General features: G+C 43.3%; 2 protein-coding genes across 3 annotated transcripts in view; one reads left to right on the forward strand and one right to left on the reverse strand.

The window, feature by feature from the left end:
- Positions 1-12,455, forward strand: part of LOC109252602 (histone H2B type 1-C/E/F/G/I) — a 110,233-nt gene that overhangs the window by 46,145 nt on the left and 51,633 nt on the right. The gene's annotated exons all lie outside the window — the stretch shown is intronic.
- On the reverse strand, positions 4,037-4,492 carry LOC109252611 (histone H2B type 1-C/E/F/G/I). Its single transcript, XM_019425197.2, has one exon. It carries the CDS (start codon positions 4,469-4,471, stop codon positions 4,091-4,093), a length of 381 nt encoding a protein of 126 aa, XP_019280742.1. The 5' UTR covers positions 4,472-4,492; the 3' UTR covers positions 4,037-4,090.

A 12,455-nucleotide genomic window follows, 5' to 3' on the forward strand; every position in this document is an offset into this window, starting at 1 on the left:
CAGGCCTTTCACTTCTGTCGCTGTCCGCAGCTTCTAGGAAAGTAGATTTGACGGATCTAGCTGGGCAGGTGCCGGCTCCAATCAGATATCACGGCCCTAGAGAAGGGGTGACAACACAGTGGAGACTCTTATGTCCCAAGGGTGAGGCCACATTCCTGAGTCCCAATGCTGGCAATGTCTGGGTTGCCTGTTATTCCCTGTAACTCGAATTCCCAGTGGGTTCCATTTACCGTATGCAAAGGTCTCCCATGTTGCCATTTCAGTAGACATCACACCAGGCTGGTAACGTCCTCCTTCCTGAAACACTATTTTCTTGACTTCTGTGACTCTCATCTCCTGGTTTTTGTCCTCACCATTTAGAATCTTTGGTCATCTTCTTTTCTTTCCTTTCTTCTTTACCCATGGGAAAATTCCAATTCCGTTGCATGCTAACAACAATAACATTTCTATTTCCAAACTCTTGTCACAAGTTCTATGTTCGGTCCCCACTTTGCTCTGGTTCCCAGATTCACATGTACAACTACTCACTTGCTACCTTCCGTGGAATGCTTTAGGGGATTTAAACATTGCCATGTCCCGGTCTCTGAAACCTCATCCTCTCCTAGAATTCTTGGTCATTATGCAAGAATTTCAGCAGCATTGCAAGCGGTGGATAAGCATACAGGCTGGGGGCACACATTCTGGTTCCAACCCCAGCCCCACACCTTGCTTGTCCCCAGTCGATTAGAAGGAGAGAATTGTTATGTCTAGATAATGTGGATGTTGAGATGTTAAAAAACTAAGTTTAGTACAGGTTTTTTTTGTTTTGTTTTTTTTCTAATTTTTATTTATTTAGAGAGAGGGAGGAGTGCAGAGAGAGGGAGGGAGAGAGAGAATCCCAAGCAGGCTCCATGCTGTCAGCTCAGAGCCCAATGCAGGACTCAAACTCATGAACCCCTGGATCATGAATTGAGCTGAAATCGAAAGTCTGATCATTAACTGACAGCCACCCAGATGCCTCTGGTAGAGTTTCTTAAACACATGGAAAGTACTCAGTAAATGTCAGCAACGTTTCCTCACCCATGAAACTCAGTTCATAAATGAACTCTTTTGAGTTTCTCCTCCCATGTCTACCTCTTGCTTTCTTTCTTCAATTCTGTCTTCTGCTTCTTTCTACCTTTAATCCCATAAATCCCATTTCCCACACAGCAGCCTGCGTGCTTTAAAATTCTAATAGATTCTCACGACACAATAAAAGTCTGGGTGCCTTCCTGGCAGTTAAGGTCCAACATGTTCAGGCCCCCCTTTAACCCTCAGTGTCTTCCCCGAACACCTCATATTTGTTTCCATCTCTCCCAGCACACAGAACTTGTATTTGTGAGCAGCGACTTCTCCCTGCCTTAGAGCTTTGTTGTAGCAACAGTCTCTTGGCCTGCGAGTCGAGTCGTACCCCCTGGTTCCTTGGTTCCCTCACCTGGTCAGTATCACGGCACCTGGTTTATTTCCCATAGTTTCATAGCAGTGAGAACTCCTAGTTGGAATGATCGAGTTGAGGAATCAGTGTGTTGATTCTCTCTCCTCTCCCGCTAGGATCTCAGCCCCACAGAGCCGTCCCTCGTCTGTCATGCCTACTGCTGTCGCTTAACGCCCCACACAGAGGAAATCGATCAGCATTTGACAAAAGACGGAAAGAAATCCCGTCAACTGCTTTCTGATTTCTCTGTCCTCATCTAGCATAACCTCATCTTTACCACCGGAAACCTCCACCCAGGAAGGGGCTTTGGTCAGCTTGTTCTCTATGTATCAGATGTGCTCAGAGCAGAGCAGCTAGAAGCAGCATTTATATCTGTGGGAACTTGCTCGAAAGCCAAGTTCCCAGATATCCCTCAGAGCTAAGGAGACGACAGAAGCTCTGGGAGTGGGGCCAGCAATCTGTCCTCTAACAAGCCTCCAGGTGACTTTGAAGCACACTCAAGGTTAGCAGCGCTGCTGTGTATCTTGGGTGCATAATTCAGTGCTTGGCACTTGAATGCCAACGCGACAAATGGATGTTCCTTGTTTCTGCCTAGAAGGCGTCTGTATGAGGCAGTCAGTGCCACTTCCCCTCCTTCTAATCCGGCCTCGGGTTTGTTCAGGTCCCCCCTCCCTCCTTGCCTGTGCTCCAGGGAAGGGAACCTTTCTGGCTGGTCTCAGGGAGCAGGCCCTGATTCAACCACACTAGTCCTGAGGGTCCCAGTCAGTCAGTAATGAGGAATTTGGGGCTGAGAATAGGGCCAGTTCTTTGCAGTTGTGAGAGCCTTTAACAGGGCAGTTCAGAAGCTTCCTCCACGTTTTGAGCTAGCCCAAGGGAGTTGTTGATTACAAAACTGTGTGCGTTGGGGAGAAAAGTGGAATCAGGGACATTTCAGGAAGAGAACATTTGCAAAGGCCTGGAGGCTGGAGAGGTCAGGGGGCATTCCAAAAAGTGTGAAAAAGCAAGAAAAGGGGTGGGGAGAAGCAGAGAACTAAAAAACAGGAGGAAAAGCATCCACTGAGCTTTGGTTTGAGCGTTCGGTGAGTGGCTGTTTACAGGCCTTGATGTCTGATATCGTGCAGCCAGCATGGGGATCATTGAAAGGCACGGAAAGGAATAATATATGGTTACGTATGCTTTCTCACAAAACCACTCCCCTGGAATGAAAAGGAGACTCACTATGGACAGAGGAGTTTTAGTATTACCTCAAACTGAAATCAAGGTGACCACAAAAAGTTGAAATGCAGTTGTAACTTGGCAATGTGAAAACAATTACTTTTGTTTTCTTTTCTTTTTTCTTTTTCTTTTTTTCCTTTTCTTTTTTGGTGTGTTTATTTTGCCTCTGCGAGAGAATAGAGATCAGATAGACTGGCTGGGAAGGCTGGCTAGAAATTTCTGGAGGATAGAGGTAGCGATTCTTGAGTACAGTTTTATTTCCATTTATAGGTAAGGTCCCGCCAGCCCAACCTTTCTCAGCTAACTCCCCAGAAAGAAGCCTCAGGTCACAATGCCTGCTGATTGAGGGGAGAAAGACTCTGCTTTTAATTTTCTGGGTTTAGGCTCTTTGGCATCACGTGATCACAACCCGATCACAACCCCTAGCCCTCCGGGTCCTGGTGTCAAGCATCAGGTCGGTAAAACGCATATCCTGAGTCCACGTTTCCTGCTCTCCACCCTCTGACCTCCCCTGGGTCCCCGTGTTCTCCCGGATCGCCCATTTGCTCAGCTGAGCTGGGGACCAGAGCTGGAGACAGGACAGGTGGACGGTTTAGGCGTAAACTCGCAAGTGACAGAAAAGGAGGGACGGGGGGCTGCTGTGCCAACTTCATACTCTGGGGCTGCACTAGTGAGGAGACTCTGGCGCTTGAATATCCAGAATTGTTTTTGGCGGTCACCTGGGAGTCACGGATGGGAGTGGGAGAGGAATGTATTGCCACCTTACAGTGTAAACATCAAATGTAATCACGAGAGCCTTTAAGGGCAACTTAAGAAAGAGGTAAAGCAAGATCAAAACCTGGTAAGAACCGTCGTGTCCTCACTGGAGAGCGGCAGCCGGTGAAGGCACACATTTTAAAGGCCCCTGGTACACGCCTAAGCAGGACCTTGGGAGCCTTGAGCAAACGGGTGGGGGAAGGGCAGTGAGAGGGAGGGCCCGACCCACACAAAGAAACCGGGCTGTGGTCCCCGCGGCACTGGGAGAGGAAGTCCCGCCTCTAGATGGCGGGCTTTTCAAATGTCACTGTGGCTGCTTACACCCGTAGGGTGATACTTGCCGTAAAGTGGACACCAGGGTCTGCCTCGAGACGCGGCGCCAGTAGCCACCGCGCCTGTGCGTCTTTTAAGGAAGGCGATCTGGAGCTGCAATGGTCTAGGGAGGGAGCGCTAGCTGTTCTCCCCGCGGGGTTTTCGCCGGTGAGGACGTCTTCACAGGCCACGACGGAACCTCCCACCCAAAGCCGACAACATGTCACGGTGTACCGTGTGCTCCCAGTAACCTGAACGCCCAGGAAGACCCCAGCGCGTGTCAGCGCACAGCTCTGGTGGTGAAAATCTGTGGCTCTGAAAAGAGCCTTTGGGTTGGATCGTGCCTCCCAGCACTCACTTGGAGCTGGTGTACTTGGTGACGGCCTTGGTGCCCTCGGACACGGCGTGCTTGGCCAGCTCCCCGGGCAGCAGCAGGCGCACGGCCGTCTGGATCTCCCGGGACGTGATGGTCGAGCGCTTGTTGTAATGCGCCAGGCGCGACGCCTCGCCCGCGATGCGCTCGAAGATGTCGTTCACGAACGAGTTCATGATGCCCATGGCCTTGGACGAGATGCCGGTGTCGGGGTGCACCTGCTTCAGCACCTTGTACACGTACACCGAGTAGCTCTCCTTGCGGCTGCGCTTGCGCTTCTTGCCGTCCTTCTTCTGCGCCTTGGTCACCGCCTTCTTGGAGCCCTTCTTCGGGGCGGGAGCGGACTTCGCGGGCTCAGGCATCTCAACTCCGCTTTCTTCCGAGTGAAGAGAAAATGGAGCCCGCGCCAGGATCCCGCCTATTTGTAGTCAGCGGTATGCAAATGAGGAATGCGTTTCGCGGCCTGTGATTCGCTGACTCGTCGTGTGACCTGCCTGCACATGATTGGCTCCAGCTCTACGGTCCCATTGGACGTATTCCTGAGAGTAGTTTCCCCCATTCAGGCAGGCTTCTTAACCTATTTGGTAACAAGTTCAGACTACTTTATGAACATCCAGATTACTTTGGTGATTAATTTTAGAAAGTAGAAGCTCTCCCTTGTGTTTTGAATTGCCAAAGAGACAGTAGTCAGGTCGAGGTCACGTCTCCGATTTGCAACCCCCCTGTATGGTTCCTGGAAAAGGCGTACCTTTGCATTTAAATCCGGGTTCTAGACCAGTGAGAGAGACGTGAAGTCGCTGCCAGCCCAATGGGGAACTCTGGGCACACTGTCTATCACAGAAATTCCTAAGTGGGTCAAATGACCAGGCCCTTGACAGCTGCCTTGCTCAGTGCCTGAGCACCTGCCCTAAGATCAGCGTGACCTAAGATGGATCGCTGAACTGGTCCCTGATGAAGCTCATCACCGGAGGCTATTAGATACCCACACTCCGCACATGGGCAGGGAGTCCCTGAAGAGACTCTCAGCTGTCTGCCATAGGATTATTTAGGACAGTTAAACAATAGAGGGACTGTTTCCAAAGTTGTGAGCAGGGTTAAGGGATATCACCAAAGAATGGTGAAGGACGCCGGGCTGTTATTCCTAGTTCGGAAGAGGCAGGAGAAGAGCAGGGTTTGAAGAGAGCAGTGAGCATAGGAGACGGCTGTCGGACAGGAGCTGTGGCTGTCGATAGACAAAGGCAGTTTCTGCCCAGTTTTGTAGGAAGGGAGCCAAGAAGAATAAGAATATACTCTCATCCCCCCCCCCCCCCCCCCCACCTCAGATGTCTTGCTTATCCCTCCCAGAAGCCAGAGGGTAAAGAAACATAGTTGCTGTCGTGCACAAATCAGCCATCTAGGTCACAAAGTATCCTAAGCCTTTTAAGATGAATATCTAAAGTAGCAGAGATTCAGATTTTGTACAGGTAAAAAACAAGTTTACCTCATTTTTCTAATCGGGTAGATATCTATGGCTATTTCGTTTTCAGCTCCTGAAGTTAGTTCATGAACACTGGATTATCCTCAGAGCTGCAAAATTTTAAACATGCTTTGCTGCTATCATTACCATTGCGCAGATGGATTCAAGGTTACCTTTTTTTTTTTTTTTTTTAATTTTTTTTTCAACGTTTTTTATTTTTATTTTTGGGACAGAGGGAGACAGAGCATGAACTGGGGAGGGGCAGAGAGAGAGGGAGACACAGAATCGGAAACAGGCTCCAGGCTCCGAGCCATCAGCCCAGAGCCTGACGCGGGGCTCGAACTCACGGACCGCGAGATCGTGACCTGGCTGAAGTCGGACGCTTAACCGACTGCGCCACCCAGGCGCCCCGTTACCTTTTTTACACAACACTTCCTCTGAGAGATTCTCGAATTTTCTTTCTTTTCTTTTAAAGCACAAATCTACAAGGGGAGAGAGAGAGAGAGAGAGAGAGAGAGAGAGAGAGAATCCCAAGTAGGCTCCAAACTCATCTTGGGGCCTGACCGCAGGGCTGGACTAGGGGCTCAATTCCAGGATCTTGAAATCATAACCTGAGCCCAAATCAAGAGCGAGATGCTCAACTGACTGAGCCACCCAGGTGCCCCTTGAAACTTCTTCATCATAGACAAATATATCACCACTTTCTTTTGCTGGCCTGCATCCTGGAGGAATGGTCTCGTTTCCCATTGACCCTTGGTCCCCAATTTAATCACCTCCCCCCACCCCCCCACCAAGGGCTGGCCACTCACATTATAGCCACTGCACCACCAGCAGGATGTCATAAAGGAGCTGGTTACAAATAGGATTGTAAGCCCCACCCCAGAGCTACACATCAGACTGAATCTTGACAAGATCCCCAGGTAATCTGGGTGAACGCTATAGTTTGGGAAGCACAATCTAGAGTGCTGTCCGTATGGTTGCGGGTATGTGTCTTCACGCATGTGGTGGGGTGAGTGGCCCAAGAAAACAAAGAGCATAAAGGGGCAGATTTTATTGGAATGTCTTTTCTTCTCCATGTTAAACAAGTTGCCCTTTTCAATTCTTTGTCTATGATCACTTAGTTATTAGTGTATATTCGCATTGCCTTTGGTTTTATTTGTTCGTCTCTATTAGCTTTGCCACTGCGACCTCTTTATTAATTTACTTCATTATGGGTAAATTGGAAAGCTACAGATTGAGAGCCAACAGTAAAGTCTACATTATCTTCATTATGGGTAAATTGGAAAGCTACAGATTGAGAGCCAACAGTAAAGTCTACATGCAATCGCTTGAGGCATGATGATTTCTCTAACTTTACTCAAATTTCTTCCTCCCCATGAGATTTCCCTCTGAAAAGGGCCTCTCTTTTTGCAAATATTTTGTGACCACTTTTTGACACGTTGCCTGGAAACACAAGACCTTGTAGGATTGGGAAAGATAGGGTAAAATATGCAGAGAGGGACCTGAGGTCCCTGGGTGGCGGGGGGAAACACATATTTTGGAATGTATGCAAACAGCAAACAGCCTAGGCCGTAAGGTGCTTCTTAAGAATTTAACAGTGACCACCTACTCCCCTTCAGGTCTCCCTCAGGAATTTGACAAAAGGCCTGACTAAAAATAAGCAGTAGACCATGAAACATTTGATCCACAAGGGATGCTTTGGCCATAGACCACCCAGTATCATACAATGGAGTCAAGCCAATCAGCAGTGGACAACCCGGCAGGTAGAGTTATGGTTAAGTGTCCGATTTCAGCTCAGGTCATGATCTCACAGTTCTTGAGTTTGAGTCCCATGCTGGGCGCTGTGCCGACAGCTAGGAGCCTGGAGCCTACTTGGATTCTGTGTCTCCCTCTCTCCCTGCGCCTCCCTATCTCTCTCTCAAAAAGAAGTAAACATTAAAAAAAAGAAGCAAAATTGACAAGTGTGCTTTCAAATCAGTGAATTCCTCTGGTGGACTTATTATTCCCCATCAAAATTCTCTCCGGATCTAAGAATACAGATTTTTTTTTTTAATTTGCATAAAATGTAACTCCAAAATAATGGTAGATACTAACTTACGTGTAATATTTTTTAGTTGTTTTGCTATATGATTGTGGTCTCATGGAAGTTTTTTTTAAGCTTTCATTTGCCTCTCTCAGAAAAGCATTATGTTAGAGTTCTGGAACATGTTCAATATTTTATCTTGTTATGATATTTACCATGTTTTTTACAAACCAAAAAAAAATGTGTGTAATACAAAATGTGGCTTAGAAAGTGCTCCTCTTTTTTGAGTCTGAAAAGAAACCATTACTGGATTTATATAATAATAAAGAAAAAATAAGAATGACGGGTAAACGTTACCAAGAGGCAGCAAGTATGGTAATATTAATATTAAACAAATTTCAAAGGTCTAAGTATTAGTGGGGGTAGAGAGGTATGCACTATAAGGACTTTTAGATCCAATGTGGAAAACAAGATATTCTGGAAAGCTGTCCTGAAGCAAAATAGCTAAGGACTAGATAAACTACAAAAACACTCTAGCACATTATGGCCAAATCACAAGAAACCAAGGAAAACTCCCTAAATCTCCCAGAACAATAAACCCCTCGGAGCTGAAGCCAGCCTGCTAAACCCACCAGATTTGGTTCCTAGGGGCAAATACCATTATCAGGATTCTACGCTTTGTCAATCAATGTTAGCCTGTTGGGGAAAAGAGAATTCTCAGCCTTTAAACTGATCTAGAGACTTGTAGCAAAAAGCCAGGGCTCTTTGAGAAAACAAAGGCTTGTAGGGGAAAAAAAATCTAGCAAAGATCCCTAACAAGAAACCTGTTGGTCTCTGCAGGGCTCTGTGGAGGAGGGTAGAGGAAATTTGCTACAAGTATTTCACCACAGACCTACTTAGAGTAGAGAGTTTCTGTGAAAGCTTCCTGACATTAATGTGTGGCGCGGGCTTGTGCGTCACCTCGTGCCTCATGCAGACAAACTCACACCCCTTTAGGAGGGAAGCATCTTGGATCCCAGTTCTCTAGATACGCATAAATTACTTACTTATTTCCTAGTATTTATTGAGAACATATTATGTGCCAGCGTTCCTAGGAATTTGGGATGTTCAAATATAAACTCATCATAAATGTGACCTAACCTAGGAGGAGAACAGACACTTTGAAGAGTCAGGCTTTCAGCCTTCGATCCCCACCTCTTCCTCACACAAAGAATCTCAGATATTAAAGTTATCAGATACAGACTATAAAATATTTACTGAACATTTAAAGAAATAAAAATGAAATAATACACTCTAGGAGCAAGGGACAATCAAAACCAGACCTATGAAAAAATTAATGAAATTGAACTTTTAAAAATGAAAAGGATCTATAGTTCATAATGATAAAATAAAAATCCACTGATAAGATGTAACATTTAGGGCCTTGATATACCTGACCGCATAGCCACTAACTGTGTATGGCAGTAACTTCCAGAAATTTTAGGAGAATTTCAGGTTTACAAGTGTAGGGCAAGCCTTCAATACTGTACTCTTAGAAATTCATATAACAACGAAGGAAAATGCTTATGGTTATAGAAGATTGAACAACACAATGAACAAACTTCATTTATCTGTGATTCCTTCACTTAACACGTAGAAGATTTCGGAATTTTTCAAAGGACCCATTTAATAATTTCAAATTTTCAACACTGGCTTCAGAATACATATACATACATACATATAAAGAAAACAGTTTTGTATATATTGCACTATTTTATCATAATCTAATTATGGAGCGATAGAAATAATTTGTTTTTTTTTTAGGAATAGTAAGACTGAAACAATCTTCTCATATTCTTAGAAACTAAAAGCACACTTCTAAACACGTGGATTAGAATGGATATCATTAAAGAAAGTATGTAATAGAAATTACGATGAATACACTTAACCAAGGAGGTGGAGAATTTGTACTCTGAAAACTACAAACATGCCTGAAGAAATTGAAGATAACACATACAGTGGAAATACATTTCATAAATTACGTGCTCATGAATTGGAGGAATTAATATTGTTAAAATGTCCATACTACTCAAAGTAATCTACAGAGTCACTGCAATTCTTGACAAAATACTAACAGTATTTTCCACAGAACTGGGATAATCTTAAAATCTGTATGAAACCACCAAAGACCTCAAGTAGCCAAAGCAATCTTCAGAAAGAGGAACAAAGTTGAAAGTATCATAATCCCAGATTTCAAGATACACTACAAAGCTATAATAATCAAAACAATATGGTAATGGCACAAAAATGGGCAGATAGCTCAATGGACTGGATAGAGAGCTCAGAAATAAGCCAACTGTTATGGTCAATTAATCTATGCCAAAGAAGGCAGGCATACACAATGGGGAAAAGACTCTTCAATAAAGGGTGTTGGGAAAACTGGACAGCTATGTGCAAAATAATGAAACTGGACTGCTTTCCTACATCATATACAAAAATAAACTCAAACTGGATTATAGACCTAAATGTGAGACCTGAGACTATAAAACTCTTAGAAGAAAACACAGGCAATAATCTCTTTAACAATCTCTGTTTGCCTTAGCAACATTTTTCTAGCGTTTCTCTGCAGGCCAGGGAAACAAAAGCAAAAATAAACTATTGGGACTACACCTATTATCAAAGGCTTTTCACAGAGAAGGTAACCAACAACAAAATGAAAAGGCAACCTGCTGAATGGGAGAAGATAGTTGCAAATGATATTTCCAATAACGTGTTAATATCCAAATCATATACGAAGAACTTATACAACTCAACATCAAGAATAGTAAGATTTTAAAATGGGTAGGTGATGTGTATAGACATTTTCCAATGAAGACATACACATGGCCAACAGATACATGAAAAGATGCTCAAATCACTTATCATCAGGGAAATGCAAATCAAAACCAGAATGAGATACTGCCTTACACCTGTTAGAATGGCCAAAAAAAAAAAAAAAAAAAAAAAAAAGGAAATAACTAGGGCTGAAGATGTGGAGAAAAATGAACCCTCATGTTTTGTCGGTGGGAATGCAAATTGGTACAGGCACTATGAAAAACAGTGTGGAGTTTCCTCAAAAACTTAAAAATGGAAATACCAGAGAGTATAGTAATTTCACTACTGGGTATTTATCCCAGAAAACAAAAACACTAATTAGAAAAGATATATATCCCCCCTATGTTCTTTTTAGCATTATTTACAATATCCAAGATATGGAAGCATCATAAGTGTCCATCAGTGATGAATGGATAAAGATGCGGAGTGTGTATATCCGTGTGGAGTATGTCCGGTCCATCATGGAATATCACTCAGCCATAAAAAAGAATGAGATCTTGCCATTTGTGACAACACGATGGATGGATGGACCTCGAGAGTATTATGCTAAGTGAAATAAATCAGACAGAGAAAGACAAATGCAGTACGATTTCACTTATATGTGAATGTAAACAACAAAACAGACAAAAAAGCAGAAATAGGCCCATAAATACAGAGAACAAACTGATGGTTGCCAGGGGGAGAAGGGTGAGGGGATGGGCAAAATGGGTGAAGGAGAGTAGGAGGAACAAGCTTCCAGTTGTGCAATAAATACGTCAGGGGCATGACAGGTACGCCATAGGGAATGTAGTCAATGGAAGTATAATGTAATAGCGTTGTGTGGTGACAGACGGTAGCAACACTTGTGGTCAACACAGTATAATGCACAGACTTGGCAAATCACTATGTTAAAAAAATAGATGGTAAAAATGAAGCAATCTTCTCAAATGCTTGGTAACTAAAAGCATACTTTTAAGCACATGGATTAGGCTGGATATTAGAAAGGAAGCTATGGAACGTTTTGAGCTAAATATGAATAATACATATGAAAAATGCAGGGTGTATTTGTAATGGTACTAAAAGGAAAATACATACTGTTAAATGCACATGTTAAGGAACAAGAAACACTGAAAATACATAACCTAGGTATTCAACCAAAAAAGCTAGAATAAAAATGACAGTAAATTGACAATTGGGTTTAGAATCCTTAGGATCTGTTGTACTGGTAGGAATGATGTCTTTGTTTTCTATTTTATTTCCAGATAGGTCATTGCTCATGTGGAGAAAGGCCATGAATTTTTACGTGGTGCTCTTATACCCTGTTGAACTCTTATTAGATCTAATTGTTTGTTTATTTATAAACTCCATGGAGTTTTACATTGACATATTATTGTTAATATGTCAATTTCAAAATTTAAAAAGAAGAAAAATTAATAGAAAAAATGGAGATGATCCGTAAACCAAAAGCTTATTCTTTGAAAAACCTAATAATAGACAAGCCTCTAGCAAAACTAATTAGGAAAAAAAAGTGTGTGTGCACGTGAGGGTGGGGGTGGCGGTTGAGAGATAGTTATGGGATTAAGAAGGGAACGTCGCTACCAAAAGGGAGTTATTAAGAACCATGAGAATGCTTTGAATAAGTTGAAAGACAGAAAGAAAGAAGGAAAGAAGGAAAGAAAGAAAGAAAGAAAGAAAGAAAGAAAAGAAGAAAGAAAGAAAGAAAGAAAGAAAGAAAGAAAGAAAGAGAAAGAAAGAAAGAAAGAAAGAAAGAAAGAAAGAAAGAAAGGAGAGAGAGAGGAAGGAGGGAGGGGGGAATGAAGGAAGGGAGATAAAGAAAGGAAATGTAACAGAAAAGAATGTCTTTCAAGAAAAAACATTAAGCAATAAACAAGATGAGTAAGCAAATATGATTATAAGGGAACAGGAAGGGCAGTTAAAAAAAATCTCTTCTATGAAAATAGATTAGAATAGATAGAATATGAAAATAGAATAGAAGATTCTATGAAGAATAGAATAGAAGATTTCTATGAAATCC

Source organism: Panthera pardus, unplaced genomic scaffold (assembly GCF_024362965.1).
Source record: "Panthera pardus isolate Hobbes unplaced genomic scaffold, ASM2436296v1 HiC_scaffold_17, whole genome shotgun sequence".
NCBI lineage: Eukaryota > Metazoa > Chordata > Mammalia > Carnivora > Felidae > Panthera > Panthera pardus.

Bases quoted from the DNA above. Each gene is read 5' to 3' on its own strand.
- LOC109252611 (XM_019425197.2), bottom strand. From the start codon at position 4,471: ATGCCTGAGCCCGCGAAGTCCGCTCCCGCCCCGAAGAAGGGCTCCAAG.